General features: G+C 45.3%; 1 protein-coding gene across 2 annotated transcripts in view; it reads right to left on the reverse strand.

The window, feature by feature from the left end:
* The window catches only part of GALNT17 (polypeptide N-acetylgalactosaminyltransferase 17), a 436,312-nt gene that overhangs the window by 191,957 nt on the left and 217,507 nt on the right, over positions 1–26,848 (reverse strand). For both annotated transcript variants that reach the window (XM_038539024.1, XM_038539025.1), the window contains exon 5: positions 21,276–21,473. In XM_038539024.1, the coding sequence (XP_038394952.1) occupies positions 21,276–21,473 (198 nt within the window). The remainder of the gene's footprint in view (positions 1–21,275; positions 21,474–26,848) is intronic.

The raw sequence follows: 26,848 nt of genomic DNA on the forward strand, positions 1-26,848 counted from the left end.
CAGAACAGAGTCCCACTACACCCCTGGTGGAAAGGATCAGCCCGCCATCGAGGGTGGCAGCAGGACTGGGATGACCCCTCATGCCGAGTTTGTGTGCTGTTCCATGGCAGGATGAGGGTAGGTAAAAAAATAGGCCCTACCAGGGAACACAGTGTGACTTCACAGAGTTGGGGGCAGGGGATGGCCATGTGCCTGGCCTTCTGTTGCTGCCTGCTGTTGGGATAAAATGTCATTAGCTCTTTTCTACAAAAGGTGTATTTTCAAATGTAAATGCAACAGCACAAACATCCCTCCCCTCCCAGGCCTTACACTTGATTTTCGGAAGTGTAGGAAAGAGCTAATGGTCCGTGGCTCAGGAAAGAGAGTCAGACATGTCATCCACCTTGACCTTCATAGAAGCCCCAAGAGGCAACAATTTCTCCCAAGACTTCTCATGGGATCTGAGACCCAATGAAATTAAACAGGATGAAACCTGACAAATTCTGAGACCAAGGCTTCATGGAGGTCTCCTTGATTTTGAAGGTCTGACTTGCTCTCTGCAGACAGGACTACCCTTTAAAGAGAAGTCATTACCTGCTCAGTGTTGTATTTGCCCAGGGGATTTGAGGTTCCAGATGGGAAGCCCTTCCCCCACCCCAGCAAAGGAATGTGGACTGCAAGGATTAGAGACAGCTGTCTTCTCTGGGAGCAGAGCAATCATCGGTCCCACAGGGTCTGGTAAGATGCCTTAATCATAGTGAGGGTCAAGAAATGTTTGCTGAGTGAATAATTGAGAAGATGAATAAAGACTCTTATTAAAATGTAGAAAAACCTCACACCCAAACCTTAAGTAGTAATACTCATGGGACATATTAAATTGTCATTTGATCTTTTAAAACTGTAGAGTGAATGAGGTTATAGGAGATTAGCAAATCAGTCATGGAGAGGGGACAGGCAGAAAGAGGGACACAGAAAGCTAAGTTAGAAGTTGGGACAGGAGAAGCCAAAGGAGCCAATCAGTGTGTCTGCAGACACTGACAGAAGGAATCTGATGACCAAACTCAACATCCTGTGAGGATGTGTGGAACAGGGGAGAAAGTGCTGCCTGAGGAGGTGAAACAGAATCAAGGACAGGAGAGCATCAGCACACACTGCGTGCTTCCCAACCACGCCATCGCCGTATAACGGGCAGACACCAAAGAATGCCATTAGCGTGTATTTGGGATCAAGTTTGCTGATTACCCAGGGTATTATTGTAGACAAAAAAAAAAAAAAATACCTGGAATATAGTTATGAGCGATGCCTAAAAGGAAATCTGGGTAACACACCCGTCCCCCTACTCCAACCGAGGCAGCCACTCTCAACCTGAATGCACGCAAAAAATATTTACTTACTACATTTCAGGCAGGAGTCTATACCATAGAGAGATGGCAACGAACAGAGCCAGCATGGCTCTTACCCTTATGGAGTTCCCAATCTGGGCCTCACCGAAGCAACCACGAGAATGGGAAACTGATGGCCAGGACACAGAAGAATACTGACAGTGACAAAGAATTGAGGGCCAGGGTCCAGGCAGGCGTGGCAATCATTTTAAAGCAGCTGGAGCAAAATGGAGAAGAAGCCACCCAGGAGTCAGCAGACTGAATACTCGGACTATACTTCATGAGACAGAAACTTGCCAGGAAAAAAAAAAAGCACAAGATGCTTTATGCTTGCTCCAGAGCCCCAGAGCCTGTGCTCACTGGAGATCCCCCTTCCCATAAGACACTGCACAGAAAGTACACAGACATCCCCTCTGCTCAGCCCAGCTTGTGCAGCTCCTCAGCGACAAACTGAGGAAGCCAAAGCCAGTGATGGAAAAATGCCTGCCAGTGTACTTCCCCGTGCACAACACACCTCTTTTCCAATGACTGTTATAAAAGTTGATCACACGGTAGCCCCTCCTCCAAAAATAACCTTATTACTTAAAAAATAAAAAATATCACCACAACACCATTAAAGCAAGAAATGAAGAATAAAGGTTCACATTTCTAAAATCTAACCACTGGGTTATTTAAAAAAATGCCTCTAAATAATTCTTAGACCAAAGAGAAAATAAAAACTGAAATTACACACTATTTAGAAAATAGTGACAACTCTAACACTACATATAAAAACTTATGAGCTGTGGTGAGATCAGTTCTCAGAGGAAAACACATAACATTAAATGCTTTTGCTATTAAGCAATACAAAAGGAAAATAAATGAACTGAGGTTTTAACTCAAAGGGTAGAAAGCAAGAAACCAAGGGGCAAGGGGACAGGACAAAACAAGTTGTAGAATTCAAATACAAGGAAAGAGAGGAATTGTTACATCAGGAGCTGGTTCTTTGAAGAGGCCAACTAATAGATTATAAAATTAAATCTAATTTTCAAAGGAGAGAAAAAAACCACCTACATGCCATTAGGACTGAGAAAAGGGCTTTGGCCACAAACATAAAGAAGCTTTTACATGTTTTAATGATAAATGAATGGAAGAAATGTCAACCCAGAAAGCTTTCGGAGACAGAGCTGAAAACTGGCAAGAGCCACTCAAAATCCTGGAAAAGTCATCCAGGATTACTATCCAAAAAGGCACTAGTCCCAGATTGTACTACAAGGAAATTCTGTCAGTTTTCTTTTCTTTCCTTTTTTTTTTTTTTTTTTTTTTTTTTTTAAGGAATAGAAAAATACCATACAATCTGAAGTAGCACGGAATACAGAAGAAAATGGAAAAGTTGGTTCTTTTTCCCCACACAGGTAAAATGCCCATCATAAAAGCAGTAAAGCAAGCATACACGCACCTTGAAAACATCCGGCTCAGTAGCCGGTCACAAAATACCACTTATCTCATTTGCATGAAATGTCCAGAATAGGCAAATTTGTAGAGACAGACAGTAGATTAGTGATTGCCTAGGGCTGTGGGGATCAGAGGAAATGAGTAAATGATTTCTTTTAACGGTGATGAGTATGTACTAAAATCACGATAATGGTTGCACGACTCTGTGAATACACAAAAAAATCATCTAATTATACATTTTAAATGGACAAAAGGTATGACACATGAATTTTATTTCAATAAAGCTGTTTAAAAAACAACAGCATATACACAATCAAAAGGAAAAACTATATACAAGTGTCACTGCTAAAATGAGGATTGAAAATTTTCATAAAAAATTCCTAGCAACTAACACATGACAACCCAGTAGAATTTACTCCAGGAATAAAAATATGGCCCTATTTTAGATAATCCATTTATACAATTCAAAATATTAATAAATGAAGAGAAAAAATAATCACACTGATAAGTGCCAAAAAGCCACAGGGAAACATGTATTCTCAAGAAAAACCCCTACAAAATTAGAAAGAAAATTTCCTGAACCTGATGTCTTTTTCAAACAAACATCCAATATTAGTTATAATGGTAAAATGCTCAAAGCATTTCATTAAGTCAGAAACGAGATAAAGATCTGCTGTTACCATCAATATTCAATGTTGCTCTCTAGATTTCAGTGGAGGCAATAAAAAAGGTAAATATAATTAAGGGAAAGAAAAAGGCAAAGCTATGTTTATTTGTTCATGAGATGCTCTACCTTGAAAATTAAAAAAAAAAAACAAGAAAGTCAACAAAAATTATTAGAACTTTTAAAGACTCCAGAAATGTGGCCAGTTATCATTTCTAATGAAAACTTTTTTACTGAAGTAGAGCAGACATTTTTTAAAAAGCAAACAACTCTCAAGTGTTTAGCCTGGTCAGTTCGAAAACTGAACACCCCCACTTAACCATCATCCAAGTCAGAAACAGAAGATGATCAATCTCCCAAAATCTCCCAGTGCACCCTCCTAGGCATTACTCTGTGGTTACCTGCCCAAAGGTAGCTACTATCCTGATTTCTAACATTGCAGGTTGGTTGTACTTACTTTTAAAACTTATATAAAAAGGATCAAATAGTATAAACTATTTGAGATAAGGATTCTTTGATTCAATATTATGTTTGAGAGATGTACATGCCCTTTGTTTTGAAAAAAAAATGGCATTAATATCCTCAGATAATTAGAGAATATACCACATTCATAAAATAAGAACTGGGTGCTGTAGCAAAAGATGAGTTAGAGAACCAATTAGAACCCCTGAAAATGAAAATATAAAAGCAGAAACAGAAAGTTTAGAAAATAAGGTTAAGAAAATTTCCCAAAAAAAAAAAAAAAAAAAAAAAAAGAAAATTTCCCAGAGTATATAGTCAAAAGGCAAAAAATGAAAAATAAGAGGGCAAAGATTATAAAAACTTAGAGAACTGGGCAGGAGGTATGACACTCAAATAAAATGAGTTCCAAAAATGAAGAACCAACACACACATACATATACACACATAAATAAAGTATATTAACAATAAATACAAGTTTCCATTGGAAAGCTCTACTGAGCATCTAGGACAATGGATAAAAGCAAATGCCCAAGTACATCATCATGAAATTTTAGAATACCTGGGATAAAAGGATTTCTAAAAAGATAATGACAAGTCACCTTCAAAGAACCAAGGTCAAATGGCTCTGAACTTCCCAATAGCTGTATTAAAAGTCAGAAAGCCTTCAAAATCTGAAAGAAAAGTCATTCCAAGTGGGAAGCATGAATCCATATATTTTTAGACATGTAAGGACTAAAAACTTTACTTGAGGATATGTATCACTAAATTGAAGGAGTAAGCCAAGAAAATAAAGGCATGAGATCAGAACACAGAGGACCCAACACAGGAAGAGTGGAAGGGAACCCTAGAATCTATTAAATTGCACAGCCTGTCCCAATGGAAAAGGCCAGGGCACTCTAGAGACATTTCCTCAAAAAGATCATCTGATCAGAATATCTAATGTGGCTGAGAGGACTGAGAGGGAATTCAGACAAGAGGTAGAGGGTCTGAGGTTGAATTAGTGAAAAGTATACAGAAAACAAAATAAGCAGATATAGGGCTGCCTGTGTGGCTCACCTCGGTGGCTCAGATGGTTAAGTGTCTGCCTTCAGCTCAGTTCATGGTCTCCAGGTCCTGGAATTGAGCCCTGCATCGGGTTCCCTGCTCTGTGGGGAGTTTGCTTCTCCCTCTCCCTCTGCCTCTCTCCCTGCTTGTGCTTTCTCTATCTCTCTCTCTCTCAAATGAATAAAAAAATATTTTAAAAAAGTAAACAAACAAAGAGAAACACAATGATCAAGTACAGGAAAAACAGAAAGCTGAGCAGGAAAGGGGAAATAACCAAAGTATACCATGTAGATCAGGAGTAAGTTAGTATAGTAATACAAATATTTTTAAATGACCTACACAAAATTACAATATAATTATAATGGAGGATGGGGAAGGGATGAGAAGTACTTGTAAATCCCTCTGCCAGGTAGGTATGGGTGAATGATAAGGAGCTATTACATCAGCTTCCATAGTAGGCAGTCAAGAAATCATGCCCAAATCTCAAAAAACAAGCAGGACTGGAAGTTTGTTATTTGGAAAGAGACAGGTAAGCAAAAGGATTATTTCTGAGAGTGGACAGTGATCCCTCTAGAGAGCAAATAGAGCCTTCAAGACTATGTATTAGGACTTTAAAACACACATAGATATAAATTTCATAAAACTACAAAATAAATTAAAACATTATTACCAGTGGTATGATGATGAGGGATCATCTAATAATTTCTGTATTTTTAAATTTTTACAATGAATATTAAATTTACAATGAATACATAATTAAAAAAAAGTATTTTTACAATGGATTTTCAAATTCCCCACTCGCCTCGCCACTGTCCTTGTTCTTCCTTGTTGGCTGGAAGACAACATCTGGATTAGAAGCAGAACAAAAAATGACTCTTACTCCTTCCCCTTCTGAATGCCTATAGACAAATTATAGAGCTCTAATTTCATGGCTGTCAGCCTCTGCTCCCCCCCTCATATTCTTTCAGATTTGAAGTCTCTGCAATTTCAAGTTTTTTCCAGCAAAAATTCCAGTTTTCCAGCGATGACTACAAGTATCAAGGATTTTTTTTTTCCTCTAGACATTCTAGGGTTTGGTGGAGGACAGTACGGATGTCCCAGTCACGTGAACATTTACAATCCATCAGACCACCGTTCTTTACCACTTCGAGGTCTGAGACTGTGCACAAAGGGACACACAAAGACAGGGGGGTGGAAAGGTCAGGGTGGCCACCTGGAGAGAAGGAATATCTCCCAGCCACAGAAGCACAGATGTAGACTGGAGAAGTTCAGTCTTTCAGGCAAATTCATTGCATTTAAGGGTTCCAGCAATTTATAATCCGAGCTCAGCTGTCAGGTCACCAGAAATCCAAAGGGAGACATGGGGCTGGGGTGAGAGGTGTGGCTGGCAAGCAGAGAAGTGGGATTAAGAGGTGTGATTCCAGGGCAGGCACAGCAACAATTTCCAGGAGCCTAGGGCTCTGAGTAGATGCATCCATGAGAGAGGGCCTGGCCACACAGCAGCCCGTGGCTGCTGGGAAGCTGGGATTCTAGGACAGAGCGCGCTGGTGGAGCAGAGGGTTTCAAAACGGAACCCCTATTCCAGGAGCCTCGTGAATAAAACAGAGGCCTACAGGAATAGTGCTGGCTACCTAGAGGAAGAAGGACACAAGGGATGCCTGGCGGCTCGAGGCGCAAGATGCCAAAGCCCCTGTGGGGGCTGGGCCCACCATGTCAAAACCAGGGCCCAGGCCCAGAGTGGGACCAAGACTGCAGAAGATAAGGGAGGATGGGAACCTCAGGGGAGCTGGGGAATGAACAAGCCGGGAGAAGACAGAGGTCTCTGCCCACTGTCCTGTAAAACCTGGAATGCAAGAAGAGCCTCAGGGAAGCTATCCTTCACAGACCCTCTTCTCTTTGCTCTGGAAAAGGCAAACCCACGTGCTAGAGGTGGCAGTTTGAAAACCGTCCACGTGCTTTCCTTCCTTTGGGCTACACAACTTCTGCTCGCCAGCTCTAAGCTGCAAGGGGGTGACTGGGGAGCTTTCCCAATGCCCTCGCTGCCTCTTTCAGGGCTGAAGCTAAGCTCAGGGTAAGTAGAGCCGGAAGAAACTGGAAGAAAACCCTCTCACTACACCAAAGCTGAGCCCTGGGGTCGGTGCTGAGAAGAACAGAGATGGGCTCTACAGGAAAGCCCACGGCTTCCTGCCTATGGTCCCATGGGAAGGGGCACAAGGAACAGGAAGGTGGTGAGCAGTGACAGGTGCCCAGTTTTGGCCCAGAAAGAGGGAGCGCTGTGTTCCACGGAGACATTGGTACAGAGGGCACAGGAGGGCTTTTGCCTCCATTTCCCTTGGGAGCCCACACCCATCTAGGGCTCACCTCATCAAAATGAACCTGATGGTGCAGTGTGGCCATGGGGCAGGAGGCTCTGCTCCCTTGGATGGAAGGGGGAGGCTGAGCTAAAAGCCAGAAGAGCAGCTGAGTATCTCTCCTGAAGCAAGAGGAGCCTGCAGCTGAGACTGGGATGGGTGGGGGGAAAGATGACCAAACTCAGGTGCCTGTCACTAGGCACTGACAGATGGGCCCTGGCCAAGCCCAGAGGTCAGATCACCATGAGGCTGGCTGTAGTCCTCTGCCAGCAACTGTGGTCGGGCCGGGAGCCACCAGGCAGGCCAGGGACACTGCTCAAGGGAAGGACACACAGAGACATTAAGGCTTCCACTCAGCCACCAGGGCATGAGCCCACCCACCTGTCCCCACACCTGCTCCCCACAACACACGCTGTCTGGGCCTGAGCAGTCCTTCTGGAGGCAGCTGAGCATTTCCAAAGGGACAAACCCAGCTACAGTCCCTAGATTTCTGAACAGGGTGAGCCTGGCATACAGTAAAGGCACAATAAATATTTGTTGCTACTACGTCAACGAAGGATTCGCTATTCTGCACTTTTCTATCCAAGACAGCAGAAACTAAAGAAATTTCATAACAACTCAATGGCAGATGTGCTGTTTTATCCTTCGTCTCTAGCTCAGAGCATTTAATTGAGGGGGCTGGAGGCAGGGTGAGAAGGTGCGTGCTCACGGCCTTGCTTTGTCTCCATTTTTGCTTCCATTTACTTCCTAACAGCACATGCCACTCCCCGCTGGGCGAGGGGTCGGGGATGGAGCGGTCCATACACAAGTAATAGTAGCTCCTGGATTGGGAGTTATGATCAGTTTGATTCTCAGGACAGGTGAGAGCAAACTTGCTATAAACCTTTCTGAGCGATGGTGAAAAGATACATAAACGCGTTCACCAGCTATGCTAAGTGGAGTCAGGACTGGAGACGAAGTGGACCTCCCATGGGAGATGCTGTGACTTGCCCAGAGTGCTTCTCAGACTTGGTTACAGCACGCGAGTGGTTCAACCTGCAGCTGGTTCTGTCTACAAAACCATCTGCAGCCACCACGTACGCCACAGTCGGAAATCCAACACTAATAAAAGACACTCAAGGAACATTTCTCTCATTTTTCCTTTAAGTTAAACTTCTTAGGAACCTGGGAGTCCATTGAACTTCATGCACAGAAGTCAAACTCCAAAATTCTGACTTGAGCATCCTACCAGGTCCATAAAGGACCTCCCGTGCTGGGGAGCTTTCCCAGACCTCAGACGCTGTCCGTTCTCAAAAGGCTTTGAAGGGGCCACTGCTCCATCACACACTACTCGTACTTATGTTGTCCATAACAGTAAAGCAAGCTTGTCACAGCCTCTCGGCTGCTACGAGGATGCTTTACCTGGTGGCTTTATGACGCGGGAGCCTGGACTTCTTGGGGAAGATGAAGCTCATGCCCCTGACCTCAGGTGGGCCTGGTTGCAGAGGCTATTTTTAGAGCCTCTGCAGAGTCATAAAAATGACTCAAATTCCAGAGAGATATCTGCACTGTGTCAACCGGACTTCCCTACATTGGGAAAGCCTCCGTCAAAGCTCCTGCAGCCTTAGAAACCGTGCTGGGTCCACAGGGTGCGGAACGCCGGGGTGCCCAATCAGCTGCCAGTGAACGGGCCACTTGCGCATGTGGGATGACTGGCAGCTCACTACTTGGCAGAGCAGCACAGGCGCTGCTGTCAGGGCTCGTCACTCATGTCCCGGGCCCTAGCAGAAAACCCAACTTGCTTTCTCTCCAACCCAAGCGAAATGAAACAGCCACATGTTCCTATGTTTCCATAAAAGGGAGAAGAAAATGGAGAGGGGCAAGGAGAGGCGCAAGGATTAACAGACACCGCGCACTGGATAAGTCCTGAGCAGAACTGACCTGTCGTGGAGGGGAACTCTGGCCATGCTAGCGGGGAGCCAGACAGATGGGAAAGGCAGAAAAAAAAAAAAAAGAAAAAAAGAAAAAGAAAAAGAAAAAGAAAAAATAAATAAAAAAAAATGGCAAAGGCAGGGTAGGCATGCGAACAAGTTATGACCTGTGTCTTACCTCGTCCAGGGGATGCCCTAAAAAAGACCAGGGAGCGATAACTCACTGTGGACACACTGGGCCAGAGCTCCAAACTTTGCCGTAAGAGAAAACAATGAGGCGGCGGGGAATAAAGGAACAAAGGGCATTTCCTCCTCTGAGCTCAAACCGAGGATCTCCTATAGCTATTTTTTGGCCTTTGAGGGTGGAGTGGAGAAAAGAAATGGCAGGAAAGAGCAGGAGAAGGAAAATATATGCAAGGCTGGAAGGTGGCACATTCTGGAATCATCTAGAAAAGGAGGATTAAAGCTACCAAAGTCATGGCTGGAGCCTTCCCCTCCCTCCACCCCTTCCCTAATCATACCTATCCAGCTCCCTCCGATAAGGAACCTGAGGCCCAGCCAGATCAATTTGGCAGAATTAATGGTACTTCTGCTCCCCTATTTATGTCCAGCAATAACTCAGGAATTGGGCATTTAACTGAGAGGCAAAGCATCTTCTATTTTTAAAACCCTTAAATTTAAAAGGAAACTTATCTGCTGTTTGGCAGCCCAGCACACTGAGCCTCTTTTTAAGTGAGGAGGAGAGCCTTCCCAGCATTATTCAGATTTACCTACTTGCTGCTACGAGCTGTCATCACACATGTCGGCTGATGGAGGCAGGTCTCTGCTTGTCATCGCAGAGGACGGCTGCCCTGCAAAGCCTTGCTCTAGCTCCAGGGCATTGCCTGGGAATTTTGCTTCCAAAAGAACGGCAGCCAGCAGCGGTATCAGTGTGTCATGCAAAGAGAAAAATTGATCTACCCAGGCTGGTGTTGAAGGTACACAGGGGATGTCAAGAAATACCATTTATTTTGCCCAAAAGCAGTGCGTTCACCAATGTGTGAGCACACTTCGGTTTTATAATGAACAACTTCCCTCAAGGGACTGACTTGAGCACTTGGAACTCGTTTTCTGGGCAAATCCCCTTTCATTAAACTGCCACTTCTGGGGCATCTGGGTGGCTCAGCGGTTGAGCGTCTGTCTTCAGCTCAGGGTGTGATCCCGGGGACCTATGTTCAAGTCCCACGTTGGGCTCCCCAGAGGGAGCGGCTTCTCCCTCTGCCTCTTTCTGCATCTCTCATGAATAGATACATAAAATCTTAAAAAAGAAAGAAAGAAAGAAAACAACCCTGCCACTTCCTTGTTAACGCACAGGGTTCTGCTCCACATGCAGGATACTGATTAGGGTGAATCCAATGATCAGGTTCTCTGTCACAAGACACAGTTGTTTGAATGGACCAAATACGAAGAAAAGGGCTCTAGGGCTCCCACAGGGAGGGGCAAGGCTTGCCACTGCAGAACACAGAAGAGCCATAACAACAAAGGCAACAACTAGCATTTTTAAGCATTTTGCACTTATTGTAGTCTTCACAACAATCCTGTAAAATAGATTACTGTTCTCAATGACAGATGAACAATCTGAGGCACAAGCAGGTAAAGTAGCTTGTCTGAGGTCTTGAAGAATGGGTCTGAAAGCACATCTACCCCTTTTACAAAGAAGTAAACTAAGGCTCAAAGCCAACCGTCAAAATCCCAGCCCCAAAACAGGTCCTGGCGATGTTCTCTCCCTCCCATCACGCTGCCAACACATGGAGCCATCGAGAAGTGCTTGCTCCCAGCCTTGAGCATCATGAGTAGGCAGCAGTCTGTGGTGGCCGGCTCTCCAGAGGGGACGCATGTCGTCCTATATTTCCATGTGGGCTGGACCTGCTGCTTTCCCAGGAAGTGACAAAGTTGAGGAATATGCTCTCTCAAGGTCCTGATCAACTGTGATCACTACTTGGCATTCTTTCCAGCTATAACCATCTGACCAAACAGCAAGTGCTGTAAAGAAATGGCTATGGCTTCCCTGGACACTCTTACAGGACAGAAAACCAAGAATGCTTCATTGCTTCTCCAGCAGCCATTCTCATTCACGGAGCTCTCTTTTGGGGTCTCAAAAATGTGCAAACATGGAAAAACTTGATAAAGACTGAAACCAGGTTGCATATCCTCTGTCCTGCTTAGAACACAGTTTATACGCAATAGGAATAAATGCTCCTGAAGCAAAGGAGTGACAAACACAGTATTGCAGAGCCAGCCCCCCTGCCTGATTCTACTCGTAACAATGCTTCCTCCAGAGGGATTTGAAACCCCACAGGTGACCAGTATTGACCAAAATAACACCTTCTATCAACGGGGCTTCTTCAGGATTGTCCCCCAAAGAAAGCAAGTAGAGTTTGGTGGAGGGTTGTTATTTTTAACTATAAGTTGCCTCATGTCTTGCTTCTGTAGTAAAACTCCATTTACGGAAACTGATTATCTACAATATCTCGTGCCCAAACTTCAGAGTTCACAGTGAGTGTTTTTCATCTGAGGGACCAAAAGCTTTGTTATGGAAATTTTCTACTCTTGGGACAATCCATCTTTACACACTGGGTATGGTTTGTGGATAAGAAAATGAAAAGCTCGTCTACATAGAGGGCAAATGACCTGCCTAATGTCACAGACTCTTGGTGGCAAAATCAAACAGGTCATTTCTCTGTTACTGGACAACTGCAACGCAGGAAAAGAAGGTGGGGCTTATCCATGGTGTTTGTCTCTTCCTGAACTGGGACAGACTTCAGTTGGCACCTGAGTTGGATTCCTCTCCAGACTCTCCTTCCCTAGATCCAAAGGGAAGTACTAATCACTGTGGTCTTTAATCTGTCCTTCTACACAACATGCTGTGGCTGGCCAGGATCAGATACACAGCCTAGGTTGGTCAAGACCAGGCTCTGGCCTTGGGTGATGGTCAACTTCTGCCCAGGATGCTCCTTGTTTTCTGATTCCCTGCTTGAGACTCTAACATAGACAGATTCTGTTGCTCTGGGATTTGACCCTACTTTAGGTAGTTGGCATACTCTGTGTTGCCCTGCCACTTCCCTTCAAAGGGGGACCACACAAGACCAGGAGCCAAGAATTAATACCCAACTGTCTTATTCTCGCTGCAAGACTGGCCATTTGCTGATGGCCATCAGCTCCTAAGACAGAATTCACATTCCATTTGATTCATCTATTCAAAGTACACAATTCAACAGCATTTGGTAAGTTCACAGAGTTGTGCAATTCAACTTCAGAACATTCAAGTTTAGAACACCAAATTCAAGTTTAGAACATTTTTATCACTCTCCCAAAAAGCCCTGTACTCATCACTAGTCCCTCCTCTCTCTGCACCTTCCCCAGGCCTAGACAACTGCTCTTCTGATTCTTGTCTTTCCCAATTACTGTTTCATCCATCTTCAGTCTACTTCATTGGACTGCTGGATCGATCTGGGCTCCTCTGGTTTTTAGACCTTTCCAGAGAATGGATTTCCTCTCCTTTTCAATGCACGTTCCCTACCTTCAGCCTCCTCGCCACACCCAACATAACTCAACCCTTTGGTGTAGTAAATGGCTAATTCAGTGGACTTGGGTTGCCCAAACCCTGCACGTTCTAAAGAAAGTACTAGCTCTGACCAGGGTCCGGGAACATAACTGATAAGCCCTTGAGGTATCCTGCCTGATAAGAGTGTCTTTGCATGCCTGAGGCCCCGTACTGTACTAGTTCAAGCTCTGGGTGTGGGGAGCTGGAGCCTGTGTAGCCAAAGGTTAATAACCTTACAGTCCTAATTCCCTCTAAAAACCTTGGATGCCAAGACTCATGTGAACTTTCCTGTTGGCAATGCTTCATACCTGCTGTTACATGTCACTGCTGGGACATGAAGTATTGTCCATGCAACTCCATGGGAGGAGACAAGCAGAAGCTCACACTTGGTTTCTCCAGGACTCTGTCCTATGCATCTTTTTCCTTTACTGATTTTAATCTGTACCCTTTTTACCAAAACAAGTCGATGAGCATGAACGCTATTCTGAGTTTTGTGAGTCATTCTAGTAAACCATCAAACCCAAACACACTCATCTTCATTCCTAGCCCTCTAGTCTCCCACATACCATGCCAGCCTGCAAGGCCCAGTTTCTGTCGCACCTTTTCCAGGAGAGACAGCATAATGGGTAAGAGTGCACACCCTGGGCAACTGGATTGGCATCCCAACTTCATATCCTACTAAGTGTGTCACCTTGTGTAAAGAGCTTGCTCTGCCTGGGAGATGGAGACCATAATAATCCTTACCTCCATGGGCTAGTATCAAATGTAAATGGATTTGCAACATGTAAAGCATAAGACTAATGCCCAGCACCCAGAAAATTCCCACTTTAGTTATGGTTTTTACGAGCTCTTCCAACCATTCCACTCACAGAGTTCCCTCTTGCCAATAAATCCACACTTATCTGTGCTTAACGTACAATCGTGCCCACTTGGGTCCCGTGTCTCCAAACAGCCAGCAACCTCGTTCGGGAGGATCATGTCATTCACCACCACTGTCCCCGCCAAAAGCTCCCACATGGCAGAGCACACAATTGGCTCCTAAAATATATTTGCTGATGCAGAGGGAAGATATTTCTATTTAAAAGTCTAGGAAAATCTGATTCTTCATGTAAGGATTTCCCCTTGAATAAGCCAGTCCTATTCCTCCAGGGAGGGAAAAACAAAACAAAACAAAACAAAACAAAACAAAACAAAACAAAACAAAACACCTTCTGTCTATACCTTTGTGTGTAGAATCTGAGATACCAGCAGCCACACGTATCCAGGACAGCCCTTTCAACTAAAGAGAATCTAATAGCCTCTAATGGCTCCTATACCTTATAATTACAATCAAATTATATGTTGGATTTAGGATGGCTAATTATTAATCATCAGCCTGAATTAGTTGTTAATGAGTAATGCCACTAATTACAGGGTCACCTGACACAGAGCAGGCGGGTACCCGTGGCACCTCACAGAAAATGCCTAATTCAACTTCAGACAGTCCCTGAAAGGAGAGTGCTGGGACATGTCCCGTCTCTGGTAACCCCAGACCCCTTGCCTCCTGGTAAGTCACGGGATTTTACAGCCAGAAAGACCCGTAAAGATGCCCACTTGCCGAGATGTGAGCTACACGCTTCTGAAGGCGGCTGGGCTAGGTTTCCATGAAGCCATGCTGCACCCAGCCTAGGTGCCACCAGGCTACACAGATTCATCCCGTCGCTCTCATTTTTGTGGCTAGTTTTCATATATAGGTGCATAAGTTTATAAATAATAAAATGTAAGTTTGTACCAAAGTACAAGCGAATTCACAGTTGTTCTTTTGTCAGGGAATTCTCATGGAAAAAAAGTGTTGAATGTATATTCCCAGGCCCTCAAAACCGCCATCCGTTACTTCTTTGCTCTTGGCCAGCTCAGCCATCCTCGATTCCTTCTGGAAATTATTCCAGACCTTTATCACTTTCCCATAACCTCCTTAGCTCTCACTTTCAAGGCTGATTTCTCCTCCTCTGTCCTGAGGAAAATGTAGTTCATAAAGCATGAACTCTCTCCTCCCACTTTTCAAGACCAAACTACTGTTTGTATTCTCGACCCGACCTCCTCCCTGTGCTTCAGGGACTTTCATTCCCAACCAGGCCCTCCCTCCTGTGTCCTCAGACCTTTCCTCTCAGTGCTCCCTGCTCTCAGTCGTGTGTACTATGTGAAAACCCACTCTTCACATCCTCATCTGGGAAGAGGATGTTCAAGCAACAGGTGTCATATTCAAGGAGATCACGCAGAAAGTTCAATGTCAACAGCCAAGAAACAGCCAACAAGGGAGTGGAGTTTAGGAGAGGAATGCTTCCCTGCAGGGGAAGGCAGTGGGCAGTGTTGATGGTTTCACAATAGTGTGAGTATCCTTAATGCCACTGAATTCTATATCGTGAAATGGTCAAGATGGTAAAACTTACATTGTGTGTACTCTACCACCTTAAACAAAATAATCAACAAAACAGAACAAGAGGGATGCCCAAGACTGTAGCTTACAAACTATGGAAACAACGTTAGTGTCCATCACTATGATGGACGAACTGGATCAAGAAGATGTGATCTATCCATACAGCAGAATGCGATCTAGCCTTAAGAAAGAAGGAAATCTTGCCATTTGCAACAACTAGGATGAACCCAGAGGGCACAATGCTGAGTGGAATAAGCCAGACAGAGAAAACACAAATACTGAATGATTGCACATACATATGGAATCTAAAAAAGTCAAACTCACAGAGAAGCAGAGATTAGCATTGCAGTTGCCAGAGGCTGGGAGGTAGGGGAAATGGGGAGCCACTGGCCCAAGGGTACAAACTTCCAATTATGAGATGCGTAAGTTCTGGAGATATAACATACAGCATGGTGACCATGGTTAATAATAATGCATTATATACTCGAAATTAACTGAGGAAACAGATCTTACAGGTTCTCACCATTTAAAAAAAGTAATTACGTGAAGTGATGGACATACTAAATAGCTTGATGGTGATAACCATTTTGCAATGTGTACATATTCCAGAACATCACATCGTGCACACTAGTTTTCATTCGTCAGTCATTTCTCAATAAAGCTTGAAAAAAGGTAAATGTTTAAAATGCGTATGTAAATTAATTAACTGATTAATTACTTGGAAATACAAGTGGCTCTGGAGTACAGGAGCCTTAGCAATAAGAGGGCGTGGGATAGATACCAAGGCAGAGGTAGAGGGAGCCCTGGGGGAGGCCCGAGGTAGGAGGGTCCCTGTCACCTTAATAAAGTAGCTTGGAGGTTCAGATCCCCCACGCCCACGCCCTACACAGAGCAACTGAAAGAACCTTCCTCTTGCCCTCCTGAGGAAGAGGTGAGTGGGTGACAGAAAGAATAAGGACTCCAGCCACTCTTCACTGCAAAGGGCCAGCCAGGGACAGGAGGGGATCTTAATTTTTTTTTTTTAAATAGACTCCATGCCCAGTGTGGAACCCAACACAGGGCTTGAACCAACCCCCCTGAGATCAAGACCTGAGCTGAGACCAAGAGTCAGACGCTTAAGAGACTCAACCACCCCGGCTCCCTGAGGAGATCTTAATTTCAAGGGAGTTCAAATTTTTACAATGACATGAGATGGGATAATTTCTATAACGGACTGAGGTTGGTTTGTGACTTAAAGTGACCATAGGGCTTGTGTTACTGAAGAGTGATAAGAAACATCATGAGATCTACATGGGGTCTTCATGAGATCATCTGGGCTAAGGAAGAGCTCATTTCACTGAGCAAGGAGAAAACCGAGACAGTTGGGGTTTTATCAATATACTCCATGAGTTCCTTTGTTTTTTAATAATTTTTTAAGTAATCTCTATATCCAATGTGGGGCTTAAACTCATGACCCTGAGATTAAGAGTCACATGCTCTACTGACTAGGCCAGCCAATCTACCCCATGAGTTCTACTTATTGAGTGCACTGGACATACATGCTCAGTCTCTCCCATTCTAAAAAACATATCATTTGATCTTTATTTTCCATCCTCCAGTTTCTACCCATCACCTCCCTGAGTTGAGTCTGCCTCAAATACCTCACTCACTTTCCCAGGTTCTTCATGTCCCATCTGTTCCTCCACCCACTGCCAGCTAGCTTCAGACCCAAATACTCCCTTAAAATGGCTTCACCAAGGCCATGATGAACTGACCTCTTAAGCCCAATGGTGCTTTAGGTCTTACTGTCATTAAATCTCTGACTCTGCTGGTTGTCCTCACATCTCTCCGACCATTCATCATGACTTGTCAGTCTCCTTTACAAAGGCTCCCTTCATCCCGGGAATATTGGGGTTCTCCTTGTCTTTCTCTAATGGACTTCCAGGCAATCTCTCCTTCTGATTGTTAGCCCTGACCTCTCTTCAGAGCCTCAGATGTCATCCATCCATTCATTCACTGGCTAAAGATTTTCTGCAAACCAACTAAATGCCAGGTGGTAATTAGGCATTGAGACTACCACTGTGAACTAGCCTGGCTTCATAAAGCAGATGGTCTGGGGGCCATTAAAGAATGGTATAGAGAGGCTCTCCAGCTGGGAGGGGCAAGTAGAAACACCTAGCAGTGGTCCTTCAAATAAGCTCTGTGGATCATAAAGGCCTCCATAAACTTTGTGAAATTATATGCAAAGTTCTGCCCACTTGTACATGTTCATGGTTGATATAATCTATGCCTTTTGTTAGGTTAGCCAAAAGGTCCTTGACTCAAAAATGTCTAAAATCCACTGGTCTGATGACAGGTTACTAATGTGACACTGGGCATGATGTCACTCTGAAGAAAAATCAGGGCTTAAGTCATAGATGTGAGCCCCTTCTTTGAGAGGTGAGAGCTGGGTCAGGGATCCAAGGATTTCAATGAAGAATCATGGCAGCAGAGGGCAGTGACAGACAATGGAGATGACAGGGGGGCCTCAAGATAGGGGGGCCTCATGGCTTACCTCAAGCTCCAAAACGTCTAACTGTGCTTCTCCTATAGTTCCAAGTAACACTCCCCAAATCCCCCAGTCCCGCCATGATGCCACATACTGCAGGTGCTCCCTGTGTGGGAAACAGCAACCATAGCTGTCCTGGGGATGACAGAGGTCTCTCTCATAGCTTTGAAGAAGAGGGATTTGGGGCCACATTTTGAAGTCAGGAGATTTCATGGAATGATCTAGATTTTTTTAAAGATGTTATTCATTTATTCATAAGAGACACAGCGAGAGAGAGGCAGAGACACAGGCAGAGGGAGGAGCCCAATGCAGGACTCAATCCCAGGATCCCGGGATCATGACCTGAGCTGAAGGCAGATGCTCAACCCTTGAGCCACCCAAGCATCCCAGAATGATCTAGATGTGTGTCTTCTCTTTACAAAGTCTGAGGACCCAAAAGCCATGTGTCCCCACCCTCTACCCATCACAGGGGGCTGGTAGCTGCCTCCTTGGGTGAGGCATGTATATACTTCAGGATCCATGCCCCAGCCTCATACTTGGACTCTGCTCTCTTTCATGGCACCTGCCCACTCTCCACTCCAGAAGCTCCGGTGGAGACAAGGAAGAGCAGAGGACAAATGGAAAACCGTGGGAAATAAACTACCAGGCAGCAGAAAAAAAAATATCTATATACAGGAAGATAAAGGAAAAAGTAAAACAGAAAGGATATAAATTTTCTTTTTTTTAAGGATACAAATTTTCTTAATGCAAAATCTCCTATATTATGTTGTCTACTAGGAAGACTCAGGATCACAGCCTCATCTAGCTGAACGCTATTTGGATTGTGAAAATGTGCTCCCCATCCCATCCTTCACCAGAATAAAGGCATTACTATTAAAATATTAGGAACACAATGGGGAGTGGAAACCACCATGTCCTAACATTTAAGAAATCACAGTGTATCTGCATAATACCATCAGAAGGGCCATAAAAATTCCTTCTTACAATTAAATAGCTCCATCCACTATTAACAAATTAAGCATTTCATAAGTTATGATACATTAAAAAGAGATCATTGATATTTGATTCTGTTTTGTACATCAGAGATACATGTAATATTAATGACTCATGATCACGACTCTATTTTCTTGAGTCTTTTTAAAGTGCATATTAATCATGTGCTAATATTACCGTAACTCATAAAATACAAGCTAAATCTCGGCTTAGTGCCTTTCATCTGTAGGAAAAGCTATGTTTTCTGGGTATCTTACAGCATGGCACTGTACCCACTGCTTTCCCTCTGGGGCTAACACCCCTGTTGCACACCCATTCCCTCATCTGTCACAGCTGGAGGTCAGCCACCCTGTGTGTCAGGAAGGAAGTACTGTGTGTGCTCAGTTCAATAGCGTTAATTTCATTCATGTTATTGTGCTACCAATCTCTAGAATTCTTTTCATCTTGCAAAACTGAAACTCATACCCATCAAATAACAACTCCCCATTCCTCTCGTCTCTCCAGCGCCTGGCAAGTACCATTCTTCTATCTGTCTCTATGGATTTGGCCATTCTAAGTACCTCACGAGTGGAATTATACGGTATTTGTCTTTGGTAGCTAGTTTATTTCACTTAGCATAATGTCTCCAAGGTTCATCCATGCTGTAGCATATGTCAGAATTCCCTTCCTTTTTTAAGGCTGAATGATGTTCCATTGTGTGTATACACAACGTTTTATCCACCCATCCATCTGCTGGTAGACATTTTGGGTTACTTCCACCCTCTGGCTATTGTGAACAATGCTGCTACGACCATGGGTGTGCAAATATCTCTTTCAACTCTTTTGGGTATGTACCCAGACGTGAAACTGCTGGATCGTGTGGTAATTCTATTTTTAATTTTTTGATGAACCATCATACTGGTTTTCCATAGCAGCTGCATGATTTTATATTTCTACGAGCAATGTTCAAGGATTCCAATTTCTCCACATTATCGCCAACACTTGTTCCTTTCTGCTCTTTCATTTGTTTGTTTGATAGTAGCCATCCTAATGGATGTGAGGTGGTATCTCACCCGTTAAATTTAAATATCCCCAAAGGTTATGCTTTGCTTCCCAGGTAGCACCTTAGTGATGAGTTTACATTATTATTTGCAAGAAGCCAAGAGTGTGTTCATACAGCATTGCACAACAGCATGAACATCTAGGTTGGGATGGAAACTGAGTCACGAGACATCTTTGGTGGAGGAAGTTACTGGCCCAAAACATCACCTTCCTTGTTGCACAAATTAACCCAGGGGCAGCTCTATTCTAATGCCATTAGTTCCTCAGGTTTCAATCTGAGCAGGAAAATAAGAGAACATGAGGCATCTAAGTTATTTAAAATGTGACAAGTCTGAACTTCAAAACCACCTGCAGAAACTCCTCATTCTATTCCACAATTCCTTCTTGCCATCCTCCTGTATGCCCACAAACACTGCCCTAAAACCAGGCCAAGGTAGGAAAGCTTCCTCCACCTCTTCTAACTTAAGACAAAACCATGATGATCTTAAGTCTGTATGGCCTTTCAGCAGAATTCCCAGAAAGTACTGAACGAGAAGTCAGATATCATCTTCGTGAGAAATCAGAGCATCTATGCTGGGCTGAACAATGCCCCCTGCCAAAAAAAAATCTACATCCTAATCTCTGGAACCTGCAAATGTTATCTTACACGGGAAAAAGGACTTTGTAGATGTGATTCACCTTGGGCCAGAGGATTATTTTAGATTACCACACGTACCATAAATGTCATCACAGGGGCCCATCACACTGGAGGCAGTAAAGTCGAGGGAGAAGAAAGGCATGTGATGAAGGAAGAGGAGGAAGAGGGATGTGATGTAGCCACAATCCAAAGAATGAGGACCTCTATGAGTTGAAAAGGCACAGACATGGATTCTCCCCTACAGCTTCCAGAAGGATCCCCACCCTGTGCACACACTCAGTTTAGTTCTGTAAGAGCTCATTTCAGACCTCTGACCTGTGGAGTGTGAGACAATACGTCTGCATGTTCCCAGCCACCATACTGGGAGTAATCTGTCACAGCAGCCATAGGAATATGGCACCAAAGTTAACCTACGTCATTCAGCATCCCTTACATGGGAGCTCCCCAGCTGGGGTACCACGGGGTATTGATCGCCTTGTCTCTGGGGGCAGCAGGGCAGGACCTGGGCAAGACTCATCCAGAGCTGCCCCAAGGCCCTCCGGTTGTCCCCGGCTGTCCTGAGCACAGCCCATCGAAGATGGGGATGAATAAAAGGAGGCGAACATTCCTATCGTTTCAAGCTCTCAGGATCGCTATCTGATAAGCTGCACTTGAAAACTTGAGCTAAAGAAGCAAACTGTGGTGTCTTTGCTCAGCAAGAAAGCCCCGATGGCAGGACACCGTGAAGGCCCGCAGCAGCTTCTGCACCCTGCCGGTCCTCCCCAGGGGGCCTCTCTGCACCCCTCACTCTGGCTCCCCCCCGTCTCCACGATCTGGGGACACTAGGGCCCCCGGAGCCTGCTTGCCACCGACCTGATGGGGAGAGAAGGGTCTCCGGCGTCCCACCAGTCTTTTGGGGGGCTGATGTACATGCACCACAGCTCCCAGCTGTAGCCATGGGCCGAGTTCTCGTACCGCTGCACCTCAAAGGTGTCCTGTTTGATGTTGTCGATGGACGGGAGGATCACTCGCTTCCGGTTCTCTTGGATTCGGGACAGAACTGGCTCGGCCCTGAAACACAGGGAGGTAGAAATAAAATCTCTCTCCTGCGGCACATCTACCCCTCCAATGGCACCGGGCCCCCAACACCACAGAGAAGGAACAGCAGGAATGTAGCTAAAGGGTGAGGAGGGGTCCAGGGCAGGCCGGGGCTCAGATGGAAACTGAGGCACCGGGGTGGATGGTGCGATGTGAGCGCGCTTTGCAAGGCAGTGCAGTGCAGCTCGTGCCCTGGCCTGGAGGGATCATACAGCGCTGCTGCCCAGGGCCCGAGAGGTCGGGAGCAAGGCTTCAGAACCTGGGGGCCTCTCCCCAGAAAGCCCCAGGCCTCTCTTGTGCTGACGGCCCAAAAGCAGCCAAGGCAAGCCTGTCCTTCCCACTCTGACTCCACACAGCTCGCTCTGCACCACGGATTCCCAGCATTTGCCAGTTCCCCTCAGGCGCTGCTTGATGCTTCTTGTTTCTTCTGCAGGAGCTGAATTTTCTTTCCCAAAATGGGTCACTTCTGCCCTTGGTGGCCTGCTTTTAATAAGCATCTCACCAGCTTCTCGGTGTGTGTGACTATTTCAGTTGTTTTAATTGATTATTTAATTGATTTCCTAAAAGGGATCTAATTGAATTGGTTAGCAATGGCAGGAGGGAACTCATTGAATGCAGAGGCAGGCGGAACCCTGCCTCCCTGCGAGCCTGCCCGCTCAGGGCTGTGGCGGGAGACAGGCAGGGGGACCTGGCTCCAGGTTCAAGGTACCGCCCTGACGGCTTAGGAGGAAGCAGATGGTCAGACTCCCCCACCAGAATGTGTCTCCAAGGCAGACGTAGGAAAAGATTGTTTCCTATATTCGAGAAGGAAAAGATGGCTCTCGTAAGCCAGGGCATTAATCTCCCTGCTTAGAACAGAGCTCAGGCTTTGGAAAAGAGTCAAGTGAAAATCCCATTCCTCTGCATTATTTGGAAGAATAATGAGAATGCTCGGCCTGCCTCCCATCTCTTTTCATTTCCAGCTATTGAATTACCTGTTGGCTCATCTCATCTTTCTATTTAAAACAAGCAATAAAATATACCCTGGGCCATTGACTGCCTCCAATCCTTTTGCACACACCGTACAGGCTGAAGCCAAATGGGACTCACTTGTCAATGGTTTCCAGATACACTTCTGAGTTTCACCCCTCCAAACACCTGCTCATGCTGTTCTCCTCCGGGAATGCTCTTGGCCACTGACAAAAAGCCTAGTTACCTATGGAGTCTCACCAGATCAAGCGCCACATCTCCCAAGAAGCCGTCCTTGATTTCTCTGGAGGAGGGCTCTCTCCTTCCAGCTCTTGGACCATCTTCTCCACCTTATCAAGTCACTCTGGCTACATGTTGTCTTTGCTAATCTTGGAACACACATTATTTTCCCTAATGAGCTAAGGGTAGCTGGTATTTATGGAGCCCTTGCCATGTGCTAGGTGCCATTCTAAACATTCCAGATGGGCCAGGCTGACTAACAGATCTCACAACAGTCCTATGAAGTAGACACTATGATCTGTGTTTGACCAATGAGGTTAAGTCGCTTGCCCCAGGCCACACAGCCAGCTGGTGGCAGAGCCGGGTCTCTAACCTGGATGCTCTGGCTTCATGCCCTACCCATGAGTCTACTGTGACCTCCACTGGGTCAGGCTCCGCCGGTCTGGCGGCCTGCTGTATAGAAGCATTCAGTTCAGCCCATCGCTGTGATGAACTTCTAAGCGCAGGGGCAGAAGGCCTTCCTTCTGCTAACGCTTCTGATGCTGCAGAGCATGATCTCTGGGTCTGCGAGGAAGGTACACCTGTTCCCAGTGATCTGCACCCCTCCCTGGAGACATCCCACCTTTGCCACGCAGCCGCCTGTGCTTCCCTGCAGAGGGCACACTCCCTCCCTCACCCCCAGGCCACACGTGCCCTGCTCTGGCCCTTGGGGTGTGAACCAAAGGGATGACGTCATATCGGAGCAGCTGCTCCACTAGCCACACCCCGGCCCCTCCTCCCCCCCCCCCCCCCCCCCCCCGCCCCAGCCACAAACGTGGGATGTCCTCAACAGAGTCGTGCTTCCTGTCACTTCAGGCCGCAGAGACAGGACATGTATCTCTCACTTCAATACTGATTTGTATTTGATATTTTAAAATTGTCGGGATCCCTGGGTGGCGCAGCGGTTTGGCGCCTGCCTTTGGCCCAGGGCGCAATCCTGGAGACCCGGGATTGAATCCCACATCGGGCTCCCTGTGCATGGAGCCTGCTTCTCCCTCTGCCTGTGTCTCTGCCTCTCTCTCTCTCTCTCTGTGTGACTATCATAAATAAATAAAAAAAAAAATTTAAAAAAATAAAATAAAATAAAATTGTCTGCGTTTGGCCATTTGTGCTACTTCAAGCTGGAAGCACATCTTCTGGAGAGCAAATCAGCTAAGAATTGGGTTTATTCAGGGAAGCAGCCTCCGATTCTCTGAGACCCATGAATGTCTCCATGTGACCTGCTACCCCTGCCCCTCCCTGGTCACCCCAGGATGGAGCAGCCACGACAGTCACAGGGGCTGCCCGCTGCTGGGGTGCTCGTACCCGAGGCGGCACTACGTGCCCTTGCTGAGAAATGCCTACCACCTGATTGTGTTTTTAGATAATAATACCATTATCTTACGATCCCCAGACCCATAGCCCCTAACTAAAATTCCTGGATTTTAAAAACAGGGAGAAGGGTAGCATGTCTAGGGGGCCAATATAGCTACACCAAATAAATAAAAACAGCCTCACTTTGGCAATCATCAGATTGCTAATTTATAGACTTTATATATTTTTAAATTTTTGTTCTCTTTAGGTGGCTGCTTTAACACTGCTTATTAGCGCTGTAACAAATGTAGACTTAGATAATCCAACGAATCCACCAGGCAACTCTTATTTCACGCCTTCCCATTAACAGCTTAAGGCATTTTACTACAAGTTCCCACAACCTCTAATCTTTTCACAATAAAGTAGGTTGGCATATAAAATAAAATACATGACTACTTATCTCCTACGTGATCTCTTATAGTCGTATTTCCATTTTATGTATATGACAGTCTAAAAACTGTTAACTATCGAAGTTCCCTTCCAAGAACGGAGAACGAATTCCAGTTTTTTAAACAAAAAGGACACAGTCTTGGAAGGACTTTACATAAGCGGCCAGGTGTGTAACCTGTACAAAATTAAGCTGTTTTAAATTACAGATTATAAGCAACTGATTGCAAATAGTCCTTTCTTCTCTGTACTACATTTTGGCTAATATTGCAAAACTAATGCCAGTCTTAAAAGTTGCTATTACCAATTCCGTTGACTTCAGCAAGGTATCTGAAGTTATAACAAAGACCCCTTGGGTCTCAGAATGCGGAGCACATGTGGAGTCAAGCCATAGTCAGAGGCAGTTGACCTGCTACACGGACAAGATGAAAATCTTTGTTGTCATGATTCACCGATGTTGGAGATTATTATTGCAGTATAACCTGGTGAAAGTTGAGACATAGTGTAGTGTCTACCTTGTAATGAGGGACCATAGGGACATATGTCACTCTGGTAGACATGTGGAAACTGAGTGTGATGAACATAGAGACCAGTTAGACTCTAGGCTACATGAGGGCAGATACCAAATCCTGCCAGATTCTGAACCCTGGCTGAGTGACCAACTGTCTCGGCTTGTCCAGGACTGTTCTGGTTTTACAAAGGAAAGTCCTGCATTTCAGGAAATCCTTCAGCACTGGGCAGAACAGCTGGTCACCTCACCTCTGGCCTAGGACACCTGTATGGGACAATAGTAGGCAACTAGCAAATATTTGTCAAAAGGAAGATGCAGGCAGCCACTGCGTTTAGATGCATGATGATGAGGGTGTGAGATGGGCAAGTGGAGGTCGAGGCCAAGGGGGAAGGGCAGACATCCAAAATAAAAGGGAAAACCAGCTAGAGCTAGAGGTGATGATAGCTAGAGGCTGACATGATGGGGAGGGAAGAGTCAAGTGAAAGGGGACATGAGAGAATCACTAGTTTTGGTAGAAAAGAATCAGGGAGGGAAGGATGCAGCAAAAAAGGGAAAAGCTCCAATGGAATATTCAAGTGCATCTGTTCAGAAGACTTCCAGTTCAATGATTCTCAAACCTGAGCAAGCATCAGAGTTACCTAGAGCACTGGTTAAAACAGATTGCTGGACCCACTCCCAGAGCTTCTGATTGCAGAGGTCTTGGGGAACCCAAAAATCTGCATCTCAAACAGGCTCCCAGATGATGCTGCTGATCTGGGGACCACACTTTGAGAACCACTGATGAGAGATAAACAACTCCGAAGCTTAGGGGAGGTTGGGGCTGCAAACATACAGCTGTGTGTCACCAAGTCTGATGGCAGCAGAAAAACCAGGAAAGAACACTAGTGTCTGAGATGACACTAGATACCCAGGTGCACTTGAAGGAGCCAGTGTTAACTGTGACCCCAGCTTCCAAATCTTCACACGCTCATGCACGCAACCATTCTCCTTTGATCCAGCTATTAAAGAGATTCTAAAGTGTGCTGCACATGGAGAAGAGCAGATGTTTTAATGTTTCAATGGTAACGGATAGTGGCTCTTCCAATCTGGTACTGCGAACGGCATTTATTTTTAAGATCGCACCAGTGAATTGACGCATGTCCCAAACATGATTTGTGAAATGAAAGACTCTGCTTCTTAGGAATTAAGCAAACGGAGCACAGGTTATTTAACCTCTGACTTGGTTTACCTAAACTGGGTAGTCAGCAACACCCATGTGACATGCTTTTCAAATCTACAGCCCTAATCTAAAGTCAGCACGCTCACTGAGTGCTTTGGGCATTCTGAGGCTTTACTACTCTTGTATCCTAAGTCTCCTCTCCGATGTGCTCCCCACAATCTCTTCCAGACTGTTCTTTTTACCACCTGGGAAACCATCCGAGGCCACACCTGCAAAGTTATGAACCCCCCCCCTTCCTACAAACGACGTTAAAGATAATCCCATGTGTTTCAGGAGTAGGTAGGATTATAATGGATCTCTTTCCTCCAAATATCACTCAACCATCCTCCTCACACAAGGGGACAGACAAGCAGGAAAAGAGAGCAAATAAGGTTCTCTTGACCCCTTGGCAAGGATTATCAAGAGTTCTGTCTAATTAATATGTCATCCTCACTGGAATTTTGATGATGGTGGTGATGACCACAACAACGAGGAGCAGAGGAGATAGCACACTATTCCCTGCTTCCCGGTTTTATCCCAGATTATCAACCCACCCTTCTTCATTGGTCCAGCAGCCCTAGAGGAAACAGGTGAAGTTTCTACCTCCCAGATTCTAACTCCTTCTGACCACACTACTGCAGGTCCTGAATGCCCCTAGGGTCCAGCCTGTGA

Source organism: Canis lupus, chromosome 6 (genome assembly GCF_011100685.1).
Source record: "Canis lupus familiaris isolate Mischka breed German Shepherd chromosome 6, alternate assembly UU_Cfam_GSD_1.0, whole genome shotgun sequence".
NCBI classification, from domain to species: Eukaryota; Metazoa; Chordata; class Mammalia; order Carnivora; family Canidae; genus Canis; species Canis lupus.